Raw genomic sequence first — 22,503 nt, forward strand, 5'->3', positions numbered from 1 at the left:
CTAACTTGCCATCAGCTTATCACCAATGGATATTTCCAGAAATTTCAGTTAACGCTGAAGATTTGTGTCTGTTTAATATTAAAAATACTTCTTTCACATTAGTTATCATATCATTCCAAGATCCACAATTATTTTTTACTTTCAATTAACGTTTTTCCAATTCAAATGCTGACTTTCTGATAATTCGTCATCATCAAGAGATTTTAACAAAATGACATTAGTCGAATTCTTCATCTATTCTCTTCTGTCATTGAAAATTTGTCACACAAAATATGACATACTTTGTTGTGCAGACATTTCTTTTATTTGATTGTGAGACTCTGCGTGGAATGATAACAAAAATATTTCTAGCCCATTGCTTGTTTGTTGGTAACGAAGAATCTGGAGGTAGATATCGCAAAGTTTTTTCAATGGTTATATTTGCAGGTGCTAGCTACCATTTCGTACAGCATTGATTGACGCCTAAACAGTATAGTCTTTCACCTGTGATAAAAAGGGGGAATTCTATTGCATTTGTTTCTTATTTCTAATTGTGAATTTGCACATTAATTTTCGAGAATTAGCTTAGCTTCTTTCAGACGTGCTTGAAACAATGGCACATTGCCAATTCATTACAGGGGCCATGACAAATTTAGCATAATAAACCACCATGATGCCACGGTCAACTGATCATACGTACCTGTGACTTGGAGAGGCAAACATTGTGAAAGGAACACTTCCAAATACAAAATGGCGATTTGTAAAATATGTCTAGTTTTCAAATGACGAAGAGAAATCGCAAAATGGGATTTATTTAGATTTGTATGTCAGGAAATTGATTCCTGAATCTCAATCATAACGCCATATTTCACAGGCGCTGTGTTACATAGAGTATTGGATTGTTGATAACTCGCTTGTAGAGATAGCGGAAAGGTACGGAAAGGAGATGTCACTGGATAAACTCTACGTATTCCTCGAAAACCGCGATGTTTCTTCGGGAAAAAGGTCATGTTGTACATGCAAACAACTAAAGAAGCTGAGAAGCCCGAATTCGTCTTCAAAAATGCGACTTGTATTTAACATTTCGTTTATGAATTTGATCATAGTAGTAATGCTACTGCGGCCGCCAGGATTGGGCCTAGTCAACGCTGGTTCACTAACAGAATATGAACTTTGCAGGAGAGGCGAATATTTCGAAGATTATGCATTAAAGGGTGGCTCAAAAGCAGGGACTTATATCAAACTTGGACGTGTAGATATATTTGATGATTGTGTTGATATGTGTTGTCGCGAGAGGGATTGCAAAATGGCTCTTATGTTGAAACATAGTTGTTTTCGAGTCGATTGTCTGAAGGGGGAGCCACATCGTTGTGAAAGAATTTCAGCCAGAAGATCGAAGTATAATCCGAAACTCTTTATAAGAGGAGAAGTGGAAAGACCAATGAAAAGTAAGTATTTTTAATTTATTTGAAGTAGTTTTAATAAAACCAACAGGAAAGAAGAACTTTTTGGGCAGTAGAAGTTTGCGATTGTCACGGATGCTTGAAGGCAAAATCAATGGCTTATAGATATCAGTCAATGCTCTCCAGCCAACAGGAATTTAATTGTCAGGTTAATTATATAGGTTTTTCGTTCGTTTATTTTGCTTAAGGGCTGTCGGAACTGCCCTTCAAAACTCGGTTACAGGCGTAATTAAACAGGGTTAGAGAATTATTTAGGAGCAGAACCCTCTCTCATTTACTGACACCCATATGACACAAAACTTCCGCTAACAGCTGTTTAATTGTCTCTAAAACACTTGAAGCAACAACTCTCAGTATTCTTATGCATCAAGAACAAACCTGGGTAGTGATCAATTTGAACAGCCTTATTGGGTGTTTTCTTTAATCATCACTAGCAAGTAATGAATCTCCTTCTACAACATAAAAACTTGTATTGTGTTTAGTGTTGTCTTTAGGAAACTCTTCTTTTACCAACTTTCTTGAAGAAAGTTGAAGAAACAGTGAAGTGTTAAGAGTGAAATTAATTAGAATTTTCTAAATTATTTAAACAAAAACTCTAAGCCATTTTTGATTGTTAACATAAAACTTTAAGTGTTAACTTTTGCTAAGCCATGTAGATACTCCATTACAAAGCTTTTTCTATATCTGTATATATATTGAATCTCAATAACTGCCTACGCCATGAAAGTATCTACCTTAATTGCTGAACTGTTTTAAAGCATATCTCTATAGCAACTTTCAAGTATCTTTCTATGTCATTGGACTGTTTATTTGAAAAGGCCTTTTTATGTTAAGCATAAAAGTGTTTTGTTTTGAAGGCAGGTGTACAACAGGGAAGTATATTGATTGATCAGAAAAACATCTGCACACTCTTAGGCCTGTTTCTTGTATCATTAATATAAGTGATTGAAATTTATCATCATCAGTATAATTTCCCATCACCATAACAAGAAACTAAAAGTCTATGATGTATATTCTAATTATCAAAGAAACATAAAAGGCTGTTTCATTCTTCTTATTCACAGTCAGTGAGATTTTTAAAAAGGGAAGGCTTTTTGTACATTTTATTAAAGCATAATAACTTCAATCTAGTAGCTAAGTTTACCATTTTCTTAAATGTAAAGATTTACACTAGCACATTGATTTTTAATTCAGTTTTTCTAGGTATTATTAAAAGGTTTTTCCTATCATGACATTTTTAAACCATAACAAGATCCAACAACTTCATTTCTATGTTTGACAATCATGACAAATTATTAATTGACCAATCAAAGATCATCTTTTCCAATGAATATAATTTTATCCAAGAATATTATACAAGCCATATTTGGAGGTTTCCATTTTTCTTTGTTTGTTGTGTGTATAAAAACTTGTTTAAAATGTGTCTAATGAATCATGCAATGGAATGAGAAATTAGCAATTGTTTCAAACATTGAGAACAAATATACTACTTCATTCTTCTTCACTTTCAGTTTGACATTAAAATGCTATCTACATACAATAGATAATAACAAATCCAGTAACTAGATTTAATGAAATTAAATGAATTTATTAATCAATTTAATTAAGATAGTTCTCTCAATTAAACTATTATAAGAAATTCAGTAAAGTTGCGTGAGAATGAATTTAATCAGATGATTAAGGAGAATTATTTGCAAAAGTTAATTATTTTTGGCCAGCTCTCCCAGTAGCTTGGCTAATCAAGTAGATATCACTTCCTGTTTATTTGCCACTTTTTTCTGGCATTCAGTTAATTCTGTTATTGAATAAGACAAAAATGTAACACAACTGCCCAATTCTGCAAGGATAAAGCTACAGCCCCTACAATATCATCCCCAGAAGCCAACCAACCCTAAAAACTATCTAACACCAGAAACTATACAACCCTCGAGTCAGCAAATAAACTATCCAGCTACCCATTCTATTTGATAAATTTAAGAATTAAATCATAATTCTATATGATTCAGCCACTTGAAAGCAAATTTTTCAACACACAGAAAGGTTTTCTTCAAGGGCAGATCCAGCAAAAAACCTGACTGAGTTCCAGGCCAAGGCTAGGGACTTTCAGATAGTGCATTGATAATCATATTTATGCTATCTGGTACTATTGAGGGGGAGGGGTAGGTGCTATCCACTCACTAACTTTGGTTTCTAGATTTCTTTCCGATAGAGAGCAGTGCCTCTGTGAAATTTTTTGCAACCCCCTCCCTTTCTCAATACCCTTTTGTTTGTCTTGGATGCCACAGCAAAGTTTTTTCCTTTTTGTTTTGCTTGAAATTTGTTGTTTTGCCTCTGTAGACACCAGCTCATTTATCAAAATATGGCGTTCCGTCTGAGCATAGGTCCTCCGTGCCATCAAAGACTGCAATTTAACGAAAAAGTAGTTGATAATCCTGGAAAATCAATGATATTTCTTAGTTTTATCTCAAACTCTTAATATTCTGTGAAAATGCTGTGAGGGTCGCGAAAATAAGACATCTGCAGTCGCCATTTCGAATTCATTGTTTGGCAGTTCCAAAACAGAACAGAATCAAAAGGTAGCCAATCTTTCACTGGCTGTTGTACAAATCTCTTGTAAATATGGTATCATTTCCGAGTTCAAGATGCTGTTTTGACTGAGTTCCATCCATGTTCCAAACAAAGATTGTTTTAATTCATTCACTTCCAAGGCACAAACGTTTTTATCCGAGTTCTAGGATTGACAGCTGTTGTCCTGCACAGCGTCTGGAAAGTCATTTCCAAATCACGCTGGACAGAGAAGAAGGAAGGAAAAGGGAGAACGGATTACATCAAACTAACAATTTGAAGATTTTGAAGAGACTGCAATGAAACTTATAATTTCTAGGTTACTTGTTTCAGGCAACACTATTTTTAGCTATATGTTGGAAAACTGACTGAGTTCTGTGCACCAAGGAACTCACTCTGGATCCGCCTCTGTTATTAATAAAGGAATGCTTTAAGAACTCTATATGCAAGGTCTGCCAAAAAAACAAATTTAAAAACAATATCTTTAAAATACTTCTTTCAGTTAATATCTCACTATGGGTAGCAAAAATATCATATAGCATTTTTTATGAATGTCAAGTGCTACTCAAATTGAATTATCATAAGGTCATCTATATTTAATAAAGTGTCTACGAGAAGTGTCTGGTTTTGTCAAATAATTAGACTGTCTGATATAAATATCTTTTTTAAGTTTGAACATATTGGAAGTATTTACACAGCTGTTTTAACATAAATGCTTTTTCAATTATGCAACTAGTCTACAGAAATCTGTTATCCTAAGATCAAAATCCCACCACCTTTGTGAATACAAGAATTAAAAATGTATATAGTTTTTCTTCTCATCAATTTTCAACGTATCTATATATGTGATGATAAGATTTTGGACATCTCATCTAAGTTGCAAGGAGTGTATGAATTTTTAAGGCAAATAATTTTTCTCCAAAATGCTTATTAAAATGCTAAGTGGATATTATGCTCAAGCTTTGCTAAGTAAGTTAAATATTTAAAAAAGGCTTGTAAAAGATATCAGGACAATATTATGACAGCTGTCAGCTCAAAACCTAAACTCTAACACCTTTCTACTTATGAAAATAATTAGAACATTTTGAAAGCAGGATTTATGATTAGTAGTTTATTTGTTATTTGGATGATCATAACTGATGCTGTAAAAATAGAAAATGAGCAATTTTCTTTGTGGGAAGCTTTTTCAACATTTATGTATTTTGTTTTGCATCAAAATGATTGTTGCTCATGAATTTAAAAGTTGAAATGCCTAATTAGTTTCTGTTTTATATGTCTTTGTTTGTTCCTGCTTTTCAAATAATATATTTTTTCATTACGAATATTATATTTTTTTCATCATTTATAGTTGCAAAATCAGGATCTGGTTTGGACCACTTCGTGGCTAACAGGTATGCAACTATCTTATGTGAAACTTATCCAATTCTTTTTTTGCTATTTCTCATCCATCATCTTACAATCCATCTAACTACAAAGGAACTGTAAATCACAATTCCATGGTAGCCTGGCATAATTTCAATATCAAAATGTGATCTACTTAGGTGTGGATCCATTGGATCTGATCATATTTGAATGGGCTCTTAATGTTTTTTTGAGAATTTAGCAAACATGATTATTATCAAGAACAACATAGCCTTACCAAAATCTTTGAATTGGCCCTGTATGGACTCGTTAGTTGGATATGTTTTTTGATGGGGCTCATTCAAGGGCGTGGCTTAAACAAAGGTGGGGTTCATATTAGAAGTCTGAGGAAGTTTTCAAGTTCACATTACCAAGAAAAAAACTCTGCAATATGCTGATGACAACAAAAACATTGGGATAATACTTGCTTATTTCAGTTCTTCATTTTTGTTGTTTAATTGATCATCATTTAGGCAAAAGCCCTGTATTTAGAAAATTTCTGTATATGCAATGCTGGGCCTTATGAAAGGGTGAGGCAACTCAAGGATTTGATGATTCATTCAGTTTAACCATTTAATAAGCACTGTAATGTTGTTAAAAGTCTTCCAAATGGTAGTTATTCTTGTTTTAGGCAGCTCTCAAATTAGTATATAAGAGTTGCCCACAACACTTATAATTTTTAAAAGAATTAATCATAAATGCTATTACAAATAATCTATTCTTAAAATGGCAAAAACATATGTTTACAATAATCTAATTAAATTCTGGTTGCTTCTCAAAACAGCTCATTAATAAACGATACAGCCCTGCCAGAACTTATTAGAGTTAAAAGGTAAACAAAATTTATAGCATTATTATATATTGGAATTACTAATCTTTTGTTTAAAAATTTTATTTTGTGAATATTTTGATTTAAACTGAATAAGAATTTGAATGCCTGTAAGATGAAATAACTCTAGGAACTCCTGTTTAAATCTGATTTAGCCTTATCAACCATATTGTAAAATTTAAACTAAATTTTAAAAACTTTAGCTTTTCCCTGTAACATTTGGTATTCATACTCACCCTTCTACAGACTAACATTTTACTGTGAAGTCCTACTTTATATAATAACCCTTTATGATGCAGATATAATTCCAACAAAACCATGATTCAAATGAAACAGCCTTTAATTTCATATAATATGATATAAAGCCTATCGCTGATATTGGAACATGGTAAATCAGAAACATGCTTTCTTCCTATGTAAAATTTTTAGAATAACATTTACTATGAATGAAGTACTTGATAACAAATTATAGCACAATGATACAGAACAGAACTGGTATAGAATTTTTTCTTTTTGAAGCCAACTTGAATACATTTCAATTTTTTCAAGGCGAAAGGCTTCTTGTCATCGTTACCATGGCAAAGTATGCAAAGGCTATTTGGATGCAGCACAGTTTTATTATTTCACTGCACACTCTCCTTCCCAGTATGACAGGTCTCTTGTTGAGCCATTTAATCAAGCAAAAGCACAGCTGAGCCCTGAATGCAGGAGGTAACTTCTTTTTAAATTAGTATCTCTATTTCTGCATTTGTAATTTCAATTATCCAGTTGCAGTTTTTGTATTTATTTGTACTTCTTTAACTTCCTTGCTGCTGAAGGTAGTTTTTAGGACATGTAGAAGCTGTGGCTTTTCAGCAGTGTCCTTCGGGAAGTTTCTTGGTCCACTCTCCTCACATCTGTGGCTGGCAACTCTTCTCACATCAGACATAAGTCGAATATGGTATGAACTCAAGTATGAAAAATATTTCATAATTGATTCGGAAAAAAGTACCCCCTCCCCGAGCCCTTGGATCTATTGCCTGCGACCCTAGCCATTGAGCAATCCTTGCACTAGTGGCTTTATTATGCCATGGCTTTGGATATGCTGGTTGTGCTGAACATAAGCACGATATCTTTAGTATTTTGCAAGTGCATGTCCCGAGTCTTCTTGAAAACTTCTTGAAGATTGATTCTTTTGCTTTCCTTCTCTAGGTATGCTCTATATGCAATGTGTGCCACATGGTACCCAGAATGCACAGATCCGAAACACCCAAGACCCACCCGATTGTGTCGCAAGGCTTGCGAGCAGCTCCAAGATGAGTATTGCCAAAGGGAGTACGATAGTGAGACGACCAGTGTGCGATCATTGCTACCTGTTTGCGATTCACTGCCAGATGAGGATGAAGATCCAAGCTGCCTTCTGCTCGGTAGGAATTTTATATATTTTTGAAGAATTGTCATAGGTTTATACAAGTTGTATGCATCGAGAAGGGACTGACCTGTTCTTATTACTGTGAAAAGCAATATGTGGCAATTTGTGTGAAAAGCAAGATATAGAAGTATTTTTTTAGATGGTTCGGAAGCTCTGATCTTTGCATTCAGTAGATTAATCCTTATTTACATTCGCAACAGCCACTGATTTTCGAAACAAATCACAGTGTTTTCATCGTGCAATTGTACCTGTGACCTTTCCAAGGAATATAAACATATGCAAAATTGGTTATGTTTTATTTGTGAAATGCGATGGTAATTTGAATTAGTTGATTTTAATTAGCTTTAATGTAGCTAGACATTGTACCAGCTTTGAATAAAGAAAGAAAAAAGAAAAAAGAAATATAAAAATCATGTCTGTTAGCAACTATTATACCGTCATTGAATTGGACCATTAATTATTATTTCTTGTATTTGATTTTTTTATTTCTGTAGACGATTTGACAGCTGAAATGCCTAGTGAGGGGCGAGGTACCACGGAAGCCTTGGGCTCATCTGATAAACCTCTTAGAAGAAAACATGGTAGAAAACTTACTAGTGATGAAGAGGCTGGCTCAGAAGCTCCTCAAAATGGCAGCGTTGTTACCAGCACACAAACCCCACAGACCAATAAACCAACTACAGCCCCTGTCGATTCGAAGACAACCCTAAACCCCATTGAAGAAAGAGAAGAGGCAACAAAAGCCGAGGAATTGTCATCCACAAGCAAGCCCGTAACTAAAGCAAGGACAACCGGAAGTTCCCAAACACTGAAAGCCGGTGTGAGTCCCCAACCAACACCCACAGCTGCTTCAGTTCTGCAACCCTCACGAAATGATTCGCTAAAGAAGTCACTTTTGGCGTTGGGAGATGGAACAACTAGCGCTGTACGTTAAGATCTTCTTCTTCACAGATTTATGATAAAATTGTTGTTAAGACTTTAGTATTCTAGTATAATTGCCAAGTGTGATGGAGGCATTTTTCTAAATCTGTAGCATAGAAAGCTGAAATACCTTAGCTATAACCCTTGCTTTAGTCGGGATTATTGTGAGATGTTGATTTAGAGAGTCTTAATGGTATGTATGGTATGTAAAAGTGGTAAGTTATTTAAGTAGTAAGTGTTAAGCTTTTCGCTGTTTACTGGCATATCCGTTTTAAAAATAGGCCTACGAATCTGTGAGTTTCCGTTTCTCGTATTTTATAGATTCACCTTTCAGATAGCTTTGTAAGACTTTTAATTTTTTTCCAACATCTTGTATAAAATGTTTGGTACCAGAGTTGATTTCTCTTTTATTTTAAAGTTATTACTAAGTATTTTTGATCATTTTTTTAGCTGCCAACCATCCGTTCGACTCTTATCACAGTCCCCGTGAAGAATGTTGGTGAAATAAGTCTTGAAGAACAAGGTGAGAACCCGTGTTTTAAATTTCTCACTCCAGCATGTTGATATCAGCTCAAATCTTCTTAGAATTTTTGATAAAGTAAAAGAATTTTACATTTATAGAAATTTAGACTATAAGGCAATTATCTGACAGCAGCAATATTTGCATCTTAGAAAGGAATCCACTTTTAAGGACATTCCAAACTGATCAATTTTTAGCAAATCTAAGTCTGTGATCTGCCAGTTTTCTATAAAAATTTTAGTGTTTTGATAACTGTGATCGTAATCAAGAACTTTAATAGAAAATTTTGTCGCTTTGCAGATACAAAAAAGACGCCAAAACCAACTTCAGCAGCAACAATTTCAAAACGTAAGTTCATCGAACTGTTATTTGTAAAAATCTTATCAGTCAAAAATATTTTTATCTGTTGTTTTGCAATGACCTTAGCCAATCGAGGAATTTTTGTCTCATGATCAGACATAGATTCATTAAGAATAAGGATAGGTTTTTTCACAATTTTCAACAAGGTTTCATACCTTCCTTGCCCTTCATGGTGATAGAACTTTTCCCCTGTTTTACAGCTTCCATTGTCACTACAATCCAAGTTTCTGCTGGAGAAAACAAAGAACTTGTACTTCCAGAAGATCACGTGAGCCTGTACGCTAGCACTTGGCCTAAGCCGCCGAAAGGTTTGTTTGCCATTGTTGCATTAGTTTCCGATATCCTTCCTGGCAATAAAGATTCGCTTTTTGTATGTCGATTAGCATTTACACCAATGAAGACTCAACAAATTTTTTTAGAAGAGTTGAAAAAGAGTGTCCTAGAAGAGGGGAAAATATATTTACTTTCAAAAATATGTCTTGACCTTCTTGCGTATTTTTATTAGGAGGTGACATGTGAGCACATCTGAGATGTCCTGTCTTTGTTGTTATTGCTATTCTATTGTATTGCTGTTGCTGTTGTTGATGTCGTTCTTGTTGTTGTTGCTGCTGTTATGTAGATTCCTGTGTTCGAGCCTAACTCTATTGTTTTTCGCCCATCATTGAGGATATCACCGAGCCAAGAATGATTTATATGTAACAGAATTTTTATTGAAATTTACAATATCTTGTTGTACAAAGTCGCTTACGAATTGAAATTTGCAAACAATCTACCAAGAGTTTTCTTGCATTTTAAAAATGCTAATATTACTTTTTTCAAGATGTCACCTATAAGTACAAATGGTACAAGCTGTCTGCGCCTGAAAAGAGCCACGGCTACATGGAGGGCAAGGACAAGAGCAGGTTGATCCTCACCAAACTCGACGTGCCCGGCGTTTATCAGTTTAAGGTGACGATATCAACAACGGATGGCTTAAGCCAAGGCAGTGCCCTGGTTAACGTGACCGTAAAACCAGTCCCTCGGGTCAACCACGCCCCCAGGGCCGCCATTCAACCGAAAGAGGTGACAGTACAATTGCCAACGAACGAAGCAGTGCTTGATGGATCAAGTGAGTGTGTTTTGAGTGAATCCGAATGCAGTTACACAGAAAAGTCTTGGAACACTATCATCAGCTTTCTATGTCGATTTTAGTGACACCTCCCTTTAACAATATTGTTCGATACTAACCCGGCTAGCTATTCTATAAAGAAATCATTTTAAAAAGCTTTTGATAGTTAATTTTGGATTTTTATATTGTTACTAGAATTTCATAATAATACTCTGGAAGTTGTGGATAGCCAGTATAAAGCGTACAATAAACTGGCGATACAGCAAAATATATTATCATGATTCCGTAGGTTTTGAATAAAAATTGGTAATCACAAAGTACTTTATTTACGTATGAAAGTAAAGGTTTACTTTTGTTGTCATAATTTCTAATAATTAGATTTTGAATACGTTTTGATGCTACAAATCTATTTTATGACCACAGATACTTTGAAATACAAAATATTCAATGGATTTTGAATTTATATTTAGAAAGCAGTGATGATGACAAGATCGTCAGCTACAAATGGGAAGAAATGAAGGCGCCGATTAACAGTCATGGCAAAATTGTATCTAACGGAGCACACAAACCGATTTTGGAGCTGAAAAATCTAGAAGCAGGCGATTATACTTTCAGGTTGTTTGCATTTTAGAACTAGTCTAATCTATATTTTTATACTTTTAATTCGAACCAATTTTTTCTGTCAAAGAAAAAACGTCCAAAGGATAATGAGATGTTGCTTTTACATCAAAATATTATATTCATATTCTAGTGCAATGAGCTGGCCAGATCTACCAGTTTCCATAAACTTGGTTTCTTTCAAGTTTCTCATGATGAATGAAAAGATTCTACTTTCTCCTCTTTTACAGATTTTACTTTCTATCTGTCTTCAACATATTCAATTGTAGCGTATTTTTGTCGTAATCTCTTCAACCCTAAGAACTGCTAGTTTCAAATAGCCAGTCATCCAAAGCTTTGTACGTACTAATTGCCAATTACCAAACTGTGTGCTTCTATCCATATTCAATTTAAGAATATTTTCCTGTCGCTTTTCGCTTCGTTTTTTAATCTCGTAACCAAACGTTTTAGACTGACTGTAACTGATTCTGATGGCGAGGAGGACCATGATGAAGTCACGATCAACGTTTTACAAGGTAAGAAAAGCTGTAATTTTTTCCCGTTAATGGAGATTTTTAACCCAAATATGAACATGCTGGGTAACACTTCTTCGCAAATAGGCATATACAACCTTGTCATACCTCTGTTTCGGTGCTGATCGGAGAATGGTATACCGGAAAAAGGTGCGCCGGAGGAATATCTGTTACATTGATGTGTTTACTGTTGCTAGATCATAAAAAACCTCTAAAAATTAGGCTAGACATTTCTTAAAGATTGGATAAATTATAGAAAGATACAACAATCATATGTGTGGTTTATTGCCAATGAAAACCGTTTTATCTTTTACAGAGAAAGACTATCCTCCTGTTGCCCGCGCCGGTAAAGATATCGTATTGCAACTTCCTCATAACTCGGCAGTGTTGTATGGAAATGCCAGCACTGACGACAAGGTAAACTATCCACCACCACTGCGTATACCAGATGTAAAATTAGGCAACATCATATGATTTAGGTATCAATTTAGCGCATCAGACAAATTTTCTTGTTTGATCTATCATTGTCAATACTTTGTCGTTTCATATTGGAAGAAAATGCTTCACTTTTCTTGTCAAGATTGACACTTTACAGCTTGAGTTTATAATTTTATGTTAGCTTGAATTCATGTAATTTTATTTTTGTTCTTTTGATTTATCGCAACGTTTGAACAAACCTTTAATTAACAAACAATGTTTCAGCCTGGACTAAAGTATGAATGGACGAAGACCCCAGACAGCCCTGCTGTAGGTGATATGTTGGTAAGTGTAAATTCATTTTAGCTGGGTCAGCGGCTCTGCTGTTTTTAGGAAAATCGCTGATGTCCCCAAAAATTTCTGTGTGGTCACCTAAATTTTGACTAACGGAGTTAAGCAATAGGCTATCCCAATATGTTCCACTCTGTGGTCATTTTATTTTGAGCTCCGAAAAGAACAACAGCTCTTAGCAGAACAGCGACAGAAAGCAAAAAATATGGTTGACAGCCTATCGATCCTGTAATGAAACTAAAACTTGTATTAATGGTGTTGTGGAATGGTACTAATGGCAGAAGAAACTTTAATCAAGCAATAACCTTGCCGCTTTGCCCCAGCAAAGTGTAGTTTCTACTTGCCGGCTCTAAACGTGGCGCAAAAGCTATTTCTAACATGAAAAGTCCACTGGTATTAATGGTATGGCTAATCTATTCTCCTTTTTAAGCATTATTTTTAAAGTACCAATGTGAAAGTTTTGATGAATATGAAATTCTTTGTTACCTTGTCAATCGTCCCTTTCACATTTTCAACAGGGAACAACGGCACCAATTTTAACCGTCTCAAACCTGGAGATTGGAGACTACACATTTGTGCTGAAAGTGACAGACACATCAGGGCAAACGTCTAAGTCAAAAGTGACAGTTGTGGTTAGGCCATCGAAGAATGAAGCACCAAAAGCAGTGGCTGGATCAGACAAGGTACAAATCCTTATTTTTGTCACTAATCAACGAATGGTCATCAAGAAAAGCTTGTTTTGTGTCTCTTTTCAGGAACTTTTCCCCCTAGCCATTTGCCAGTACATAAATTTAATACTTCATCTATTCCTTCTTCTTTTCTCCAAGGACCTCGTATTCCCAGATGATTCGACGATACTCGATGCAAGAAAGAGTAAAGACGATAGCAAAATTGTTACGTTCCAGTGGGAGAAAGTAAGGTAAATGCCCAAAGTATTTTTGTTGCAATTCCTGAAGACATTTAAGGGAACAACTTATTTGATCAAATTTGCCTCCTTTTTTCATTTTACTTTGAAAATGTTTGAAGAATGATATTTTTTTGAATTCATAAATTTCGAGATAATTTGAACTATAAATATAGTAAACAATCTTTTGGTGGTACAAAACTTGAAAATGGCTTTGAAAAAAGCAAACATTTAGTAAACTAAAGCTTTTCGTCTGACACTCTCCAGAGTTTAAAACGTGAGAACATAGTTTTCGGTCTATGTTCTGACGTTTTAAACTTTAAAGAGTGTCAGACGAAAAGCTTTAGTATTGAATATTTGCTTTTTTCGAAGCTATTATAAATATAGTGTTTCTGTTTTGATCAAATTTGTGTCATATATTAATTTGGAAGCCGACTTGAGTTTCGACTAACAATTGTTTTTTGTTGTCATTTATTTATATTCATTGCGTTTGTTAATTATTTACCTTGCACAAACGTTGTTCACTCTGTATTCATTTCTAGGAAATTTCTGCAAATGCAATAATCTTCTATACCTCATTTTTGCTTTTTTTCTTAGTGGACCAGACGGCCTTGAAATGAAAGACGCCGACAAAGCAGTGCTGCATTTATCCAAACTGGTTGAAGGACGATACGTGTTCAAATTAACAATCACGGACGATAAAGGCCTTAGTGATTCAGACACAGTTGCTGTTAATGTCAAGAAAAGTGAGTATATTCTGCATTTGTTAGATTTACAGGAACAATGATTATTGTTATGTGGTATTGATTTATTGTAAAAACTTGGAAACCAATCAGAAAAACATTTTGCAGCCATCCATGTTGCATGTTCCCACGCTGAACTTCTCCTATCTACTTTTCTCTTGTCATCCGTAGAAACACCCCTGTTTAAGTCTCATTTAACTTGCGTGTCATAAAATGCAATATATACTCTGGTCAGCCACAGGCAGGGGCGTACCTACCGAAGGAGTGTGGGATGGGGGAGGGGGGTGGTGCACCCTCCTACTTTTCGGAAGGTTGGTAAATGTTATGGATTGTCGGTAGATGCGTATCTTGACTTTTTATAGCACATTGGTGTGTATCGAAAACTGTCCAACCTAAATCAAAGAAATAATGAGCAACAAGGATGACTCTACGCCCAAGAAACCGATAATTTCACAAAGAGGCTGATGTGATATGTGCGGTGGCCTATAACTGCCACGCACTAAAATTAAACTGATTTGCATACAAATGAAACTGATTCACAATGAAACAAAGCGATTCGTGGATTTTTGCATTTTGAATTTGGTCAGTAAATTCACCCATTTACACCCCCCCCCCCCCCTACTCGAAATCGTCAAGGTACGCCCCTGGCAGGTATACAATTTGATTTGCTTACAGCCTTTCATTAGGACTTCTTAGCATATGTCTAGAGTATATCAAATGCTCAATGACCATTGTTTTTACTAATTGAGTATACTCTTGAACAAAATCTTAAATTAGGTTATACATGCACTTATTAAATACAGGTCTTTAAGCATTTCAAGTATTACAATCAGCCCGTAGACCAGTCGACTTTGTATCACTTAGAAGTTGCATTTCTTTGAAAACAGGTTCATATAAGGTCTTCAAGCATTTAAGATATTACAATAGAGTGGAATAGTCAACTCATACACCAGTCCACATTGTATCGCATTTGTTTGAAAAACATTTTCATCATAATCGTAGGTCAAAACATGCCACCGCTCGCCAACGCCGGACCGGACTTTGTTGTCAGCCTGCCAGCTCGATCGGCGGAACTTGATGGATCAAAGTCAAGTGATGATCAGGGAATTGTCTCCTATGAGTGGATCAGAGACAGGAAAAGTCCAGCTGCTGGGGTTCGTAACTTATTTGTACTTTTATTTCGATCCACAATTGTATTACGATCCCCAATTCGTACTTTTCTTACATCCAGATCATGTTTCGTGTCCATTTCTTCGTAAACTTTCACTTTATGTTGAGAATGAAGTTATCAGTTGTTTGTGTTATTTCTGTTTGATCAGTTAAGTGCTAAACAATGTTATGAAATCACGCCAGTTTTCCTCGACAAAGTATTAAATCTATAGTTGAAGTAGTGTAGAATGATTTGATTGTCTGAGAGGTTTATCGACGTTTTAGCCATGATCTCGAAATCACATGTGGGATGAAGACCAGATGGAACTTTCCAGTACTGGCTGGACATAAGCATTACTAGCAAAAATCAACCTGTGAATTGGAGAATTTCTTTGCCTGATTTCGTCTTTTATTTTTCAGGATGTCCTGAACCAAAGTAATCACAAAGCCATTTTGAAATTAGTTAACCTCGTCGAGGGCGTGTATACGTTTGAGCTCAAAGTTGAAGATAATAGGGGACTCAAGAGCACTGACAAAGTTGTGCTTTCTGTAAAGCAAGGTATGGATCCTCGATGCATATTGTTATAATCAATCATCATCAATCGTTGTTATCATTTGTCAGGAATATTTTCATCAATCATTAACATTAATATCATCACCAATCATTATCATAAATAATTGTCATCAATCATTGTCAATCATCATCAATCGTTATTATTATTGGTCAGGAATATTTGTCATCAATCACTGACATCAATATTGTCATCAATCATTATCACAAATAATCGTCATCAATCATTGTCAATCATCATCAATCGTTGTTATCATTTGTCCGGAATGATTTCATCAATCATTGACATTAATATTATCACTAATCATTATCACAAATCTGGTCTTGAATATTTGTCATGCGTGTCATGAATAATTCCCATTGATGATATAACTCATGATTAACTCAGTGATGATATTATCATCAATCATTATCATCAATGATTATCCTTAATCATTATCTCAAAGAATATCATCGTTCTATAGACCTGAGTACAAATTGAATATGTGCCATTGTACCTCTATATGTCACTTCTTCGTTGTCATTGTACATACCTATGCTACATATTTAGCAAAGCCACATATTATGATACTATAGAGTGTACTTATCTCAAAATTACTATTCTGATAATAATCTATTTTTCAGATGAAAACAGCCTCTATTTGGTCGAGCTTTACCTAGACGTTGACATCTATAGCTTCACAGAGGAAAATAAAGTATGTTCTGTATTCTAATAATTATCACTTGTCTGTCTGCAAAATCTAACTTTGCTTATGGTGTGGAAGTGACCAAGATTTTATCTGATCAAATCAATAACTTTATCTTAATTCTTTTAAATGAATCACAAAGGAAGATGAACAGCGTTTACTTCTTTCTGCTATCTAAACAAGATTGATGATAAGACGTCTGAGCAAATCTCAAAACAGCATTCTGTTTAAAAACTATTGCTAGCCTTATCTTGAACACTGATTTATAGTTGTGGATCTCTAAATGTGGTTTCTGGTTTTTAAGAACTTTGAATGGCCATGTTTCTCCACTCTTTTAGATAAACACATTTCTGCATAAAAGATTTTAGATTAGTTCAGTTAGGCTAATTTTAATAATTTGTTATACAGTTTTGCAATATTCTATGGAAGCTCGTTTGAGAAATCTTTAATTATGATAAGGAAGGTTTACAAAGATAGCATCAAATCGATTGGGAATTTTGCTTGATCACTTTATCCAGTCCACAGGCTACCTATTTATCAACAACGTGGCCTTGTTTACAAGTTTGCCAGGATATAGAAATTGGATGCGATGTTAAAAACAGTAATTTGTTGTGAATAATTTGATTCAAATTTTATAATTTCTGTAGAATGTAATTTTGTTAAGTGATATTTCTGTATCATTATTCATTGAGCAGATCACATTCGAATTGCACAAACTTGACCCCAAGGCACTTATACATTGTACATTGTCAAACTGTACTGTCAAACTAACACATTGTTTTGTCAAACTTTTGAAACGATTATTGCTGCAGTTGTTTTTTGGCCTAATTTCTACATTTTCCTCTTCAGAAACAACTATTACGCAAGCTGTCGGTCGTGCTCAATGTGGACGATAAAAATGTTGTTCTTGAGCAAATACGCCAGGCTGGATATGGCAACGGCATCGTTCTTTTGTTTTACATTCTTGATGGTATTACTGGAAGCAAGATAGATGGTTTGGTAATAGCGAACCTGCTGAAACAGAAGATTGGATATCACGGAACACTTTTCGAGTACAAGATGCTGCGTGTAGAACCCTACAGTAAGTAAACCAGCATGTCATGGTTGATCTTAAAATCGCCAATATTGTTAGCAGTACGATTTAACAACGTCAGAAGCCAGCACACTGCTCTGACTTTTTAAAGACAAATATGTGATTGATGTCCTTAGGTTTAGAAATCTCTCCCATCTTCAGTGTCTTTTTGTAACGCCGTTGCACTGAAATTAGTTTAAAGGGGGTAGGGTGGTGAGTTGGTTATTCCCTTTTTTCAAAGCCTTGTTCATAGACAGAAAAACTTTGGGTATGAATCGTTTATGTGAAAAAGCTTTATCACTTGCCACTCCTGCAAAATAGGCAACAATGTTGTCACGGTGAAGAGTATGGCCCACAAAAATGAAAGTGAAAGCAACCACTACTCACGCGATTATTTGAAACCCCTATAGTTGCTAGTATTCTCACAAATTTTTCAAACTAATATAATATTATCATTATTATTTCTTTATGTTTATCTGAACATCGTTAGACTAGCTTTGCTTTTATTTTAAGCAGCACCCTTTTTTATGAGAACATTTCTGAAATTTATTGTAAACACTTGGCGAAAAAGCACTTTTCACAGTCTTGTTAAACATGAGTCATCTTTGTTGGAGCTATTGATTGCTGCAAAATTAAATTTTCTAAAGACATTTCAACGCAAGACCAGAACTTGTGCATTCTTATCAATTGGTTGTCCTAACTCCAACAATTTGTGATAGATCCTTCTACTTTCGTTGTTAATTTCTTCAAACAATAAACATTGCATTGAGAAATGAAGATTTCCTCATAATCAAAGCGTGGTATGACGTTTGAAATAAAGTAGTTGGACTGTATTTTGTTAAACCTTTTATCGATATGCTAAACTGTGGAGGCTTTTTCTGGAAAGCACAACCGGTTTTAATTTTCCTTTATCAGTCACATTTATTGCGCCCTGTTTATTACTGTATAATAACTTTATTGTGTCCCAATTTCAAAGTACAAATTTTCTTTCAGTCTAAAACGATGATGAATTTTTAATTTAGGTGATAATATGAATTATAAATAGTTAATAGGATTATCTAGAACTTCACAGACTTTTTGGATTTCAAACTTGCTTCTGGTTGTCGTAAGTCTTTGTTCTTCAAGAAACAACTTTAAAAACAGGCCTTTCCCAAGTTTTTTGTCTGGTGGACGCGACTAAGTCTGTCCGCCTTGCAACCTATTCGAATTTGACACAAAGCGAAAAGAATAAGCGCAGTCCAATGGGTATGATCTTTTCAGGTGCCTACGCGAATTTCACATGCAGATTTTCCACTGTTTTCCAAGCACATCGATTTGTTGCAGTTTCTTCGTCCTTACATTAATGCTCTAATTTTCAATAAGTAATAACTGTTTTACTTGTTTTGTATGTTACTGATTTCCTTCTTTACAGTCAGGCATACAGCCTCAGTAGAAGGGATTCGTCATATGTTTACACAATTATTCTTCTTTCGAATACACCTCAAGTTTCATCATTATTTACATGACATTTTGCTCCCTTTTGTTCTAATGTCTGTACCCTTTCAGTTTGCAGGAACAACTGCTCCAGTCATGGTTATTGTGATAAAAATAGCAAACTCTGTGTTTGTGACAGTTTCTGGATGGAGAACTTTTTCAAAGCCAATTATGGAGAGCGTGTCTCAAACTGTGGTATGCTATTTATCTTATTAGTAAACAGCGTTAATGCCTGGCATTGCAGAAAAACAAAGTCACAGAAAGAATCTGTGTAGATTTTGTTATTGTAGAGTTCAGAGTGGAGTTTTGTTAGGTTAACAAGCAAAAGGAAATAAGAACCCCAAGTCTGTTATTTTTGGAGCCAGTCATTAAGGGGACATGAATGTTGGTAATATTTAAATTATATAAAGATTATCTCAAAGTCTGGAGCGTTTTCAATCACTTGATTTGAGCGTATTCAGTCAGTTTTTCAGGTAATACCAAATTACCCAAGTCTGTCGTAAATAATTCATAATCAAAACACAATGAAGTATTTATTTGACAATGTATCATATCTTAAATGTTTCTGCTAGAAACAATGCCTATCCTTGTTTGTGATAACCACCCCCAACATTTGCCCAAAGGCCCTATAGCCTTAACAGATGCTTTGCCCCAGTATTTGTCTGTGCTTAAGCATTTTTGGTAAGGTGCCGTCAATTTTTTTAGAGTGGAGCGTTCTGTATCTCTCTGTTGTCGTGTTTGGAATCGCAATGTCGCTGATTGGTTTGACCTGGGGACTATGTTTCTGCTTTTCAAGGTACCTTTATTGCCTGTTTTTCATCGCATTACATACAGTGAACTATTTTGCCTGACGTAAAATCCAAATGTCAAGTATCATCTTACCGTATGTTGTGGCTTAAGCAAAGATAAGTAATTTCTAATATTTTCATGTTGCGATATATTTCTCAGTTGGACCATGTGTGTCTTACCTTTAATTTGGTATTGAGCATATATAGCAAATTATTCACTTGGGAATGGCTATGAAGCATATCAGCATTCTTTACCTTGATTTTTTAAAGATATTTTCTCTAGACAATGCAGTTTGTCTGTTTTAACTTTTTATAAAACTCCACCTGCTTACGTCATATTATTTTTGTTATAGACGATCTCGGCTGCGACGCAAGGGTCGCTACTATCCTTTGAAGTCAGATGACAAAGATGAAAGCAAAGAAGAAATAATGATGATTTCGAAAGGAAACGGTGGGTTTTATTTTGTACCTTTTGGGTTTAACAGCAGGAACTTACTTTTAACAGCTTATTTATCAAAGCTGACTGCTTGAAAATGGAAGCTCTTTTGAAGGACTGATTTCGCCTCGTATTCTTTTATGTCTAATTACTGTAGTAAATGTTCTGTATTATTTTCTAGGAAAATACTTCGCACATAGCCTGACGTTTACTGAATCAGACGAGGATAGTGAGGAGGAGAACACTTTGTTTGATAAAAAGCGGGTTAGCAATGGGAATGGACCATTAAATGGTAGTTTAAATGGGTCGGTCAAGTTGTATAAGACGCACGCAATGTAGGGTACCTGTGAAATATGTGTTTTAAGTTTAGATATATGTGTTTTAAGTTTTTCATAACGCTTAGATAGTAACCTTCTGTTGAATAAAAGCAGATCACAATTGCAAATGTAGACACTTTAGCCTTAGCGCTCTGACGATAACATTGACTGCTACAATGATAAACGTTCTTTAGCAACGCCTGTGAAGACCATCGCCTATCGTTTCAAACGAGACTTGTCATTATTGGCCTTTTACATCATACCCCAAAGTATCATACTACAAGCATGTTCAATAAATTTTGCAAGCATCTCGTCCTGGTTCCAGCATCTTGTTCAAGAGCATACCTCCACATCCTTAACTGCCTTTCCTGCCCCGCCCTCTTGCAAATAATACACTCTTTTCTCGTGTCTCAGATATACACAAGCTCGATAGCTTCATAATTGGTGAACCATTAATTCAACAGTGACAAGGGTTTTTTCCTGAAAGCGCGATAGTCGTTGTGTTGAGAATATTCTCATTTTATTGAATCGTAGTTCATCAGTAGTTTGTAAAGATTTCGTTTGCAGATTCTAACAAAGTCCCAAAAACTCTTGTACGATGCAGAGATGAAATTTTCATAGAATATTCCAATAATTTGTAAGGGTTCCATGCTAGACATCATTTTATAAGGGAACGGGAAGGTTCTTCACGAAGGGAAATATAGGAGCCTGTAGAAAGAAGGGAACTAGCTTCAAATCATGGGACTTTTGATGGCCTAATTACAGAAGCTCATCTTATTCCTTTTGCAAAATATCAAACATGGTATTAGAAATAACGAAAAAGAATACTTATAAATAGGATAGGTAACTAAAAGCCGGAATCGATTAATTCTCTTCAGGTTTCGAGTTCTTTATCTAGTACGTTTTTGCTTTTAAATGTCCCTAAACAAATTAATATTTCTTTTGCATTTCAATTGGATTTTCGATTCACCACTGAAATCAGCATTTGGTATTTTGAAACGGGTTGCTATCCAAGCATACAGTTTGTGTTTGATGTTGAATTAATGCATACTTGCTGTTATGCACAATAACGCATGCGCTAAAATACTCACCACCAGAACTTTTAAATAATAATATTTAGAACTGTAGGTCTAAAATCATTGGTAAATGGTTGAAATAGAATATAATTATTGATGCTTAATTTTTCAATAAAGCCGACAAATGTAAATAATTGGGCATACAGAAAATCGTGTGTTTTTTATTCTCCATCGTCTGATCCAAAAATGTGTGTTGTCAGCTAGCATTTGAGTGTTTATTCATAACTGTTAAATCATAATTTTGTTTGTTTGAAGAGTCATCTGAGATCATTGTTAGTGTTGGATTGGGGGTTTTTGGGGTGTGTTTTTCTTAACTAGGAATACAACATGGCTCGGGACTATCAAAGGTCCCAACGTGTCACAATCAAGTCCCTACGACTTTGCGTTTAGAATACCAGCTTCGACAGAATTTTTTCAAAACAAATATGAGGCTATGAACAGAGAAATTATTTCATTGATGCTTGTTTTCCAAGAAGTACTTTATGCGCGTTCTAAACTTGATTCTGAAGCTGAAAAAACTCAACTAAACCTAAGTGATAAGGGATACCCAAAATATTTCAGTTTAGGCTTTTTTAGGTAGATAATGCTAATTTTAAAACTAATGTAGTATTTGGTCAAGAACAGTGCCCCTTTTTCTTTAAAAAGGCTTAGGTAGAATTTATCGTTTAAATTTGAATTTTCATTCAAATTATATTGTTTTCTGTAGCATAAAGGTTGTCTCCCAATTTATCAAAAAAATGCGTCTTTGGCGCTAAGGATGCCATGGCAAAAAAATGTAATTTTTTCAGTTCAAAAAATAATAAAATATTGCATAATTATGTCGATGATAAGAC

At 34.9% G+C, this 22,503-nt stretch overlaps 1 protein-coding gene across 2 annotated transcripts; it reads left to right on the plus strand.

The window, feature by feature from the left end:
* Positions 1–524: 524 nt before the first annotated feature.
* LOC135689915 (dyslexia-associated protein KIAA0319-like protein) lies at positions 525–21,909 on the plus strand. Of its 2 annotated transcripts, XM_089116256.1 has the most exons (25): positions 525–1,427; positions 5,356–5,398; positions 6,193–6,240; positions 6,787–6,948; positions 7,429–7,643; positions 8,143–8,573; positions 9,020–9,092; positions 9,390–9,437; positions 9,650–9,757; positions 10,270–10,557; positions 11,028–11,172; positions 11,626–11,690; positions 12,004–12,104; positions 12,390–12,449; positions 12,974–13,138; positions 13,283–13,374; positions 13,957–14,105; positions 15,105–15,256; positions 15,672–15,810; positions 16,447–16,517; positions 17,358–17,589; positions 19,126–19,248; positions 19,759–19,849; positions 20,195–20,292; positions 20,459–21,909. In XM_089116256.1, exons 1-25 carry the CDS (start codon positions 926–928, stop codon positions 20,614–20,616), a joined length of 3,759 nt encoding a protein of 1,252 aa, XP_088972382.1. In that variant the 5' UTR covers positions 525–925; the 3' UTR covers positions 20,617–21,909. The 2 variants fall into 2 exon arrangements, with proteins under 2 accessions (XP_088972382.1, XP_088972383.1); XM_089116257.1 differs by lacking the exon at positions 6,193–6,240 and having other exon boundaries at positions 529–1,427.
* The last annotated feature ends 594 nt before the right edge of the window (positions 21,910–22,503 follow it).

The sequence above is a fragment of the Rhopilema esculentum genome, chromosome 5 (genome assembly GCF_057945365.1).
Source record: "Rhopilema esculentum isolate cy_ngs chromosome 5, ASM5794536v1, whole genome shotgun sequence".
NCBI classification, from domain to species: Eukaryota; Metazoa; Cnidaria; class Scyphozoa; order Rhizostomeae; family Rhizostomatidae; genus Rhopilema; species Rhopilema esculentum.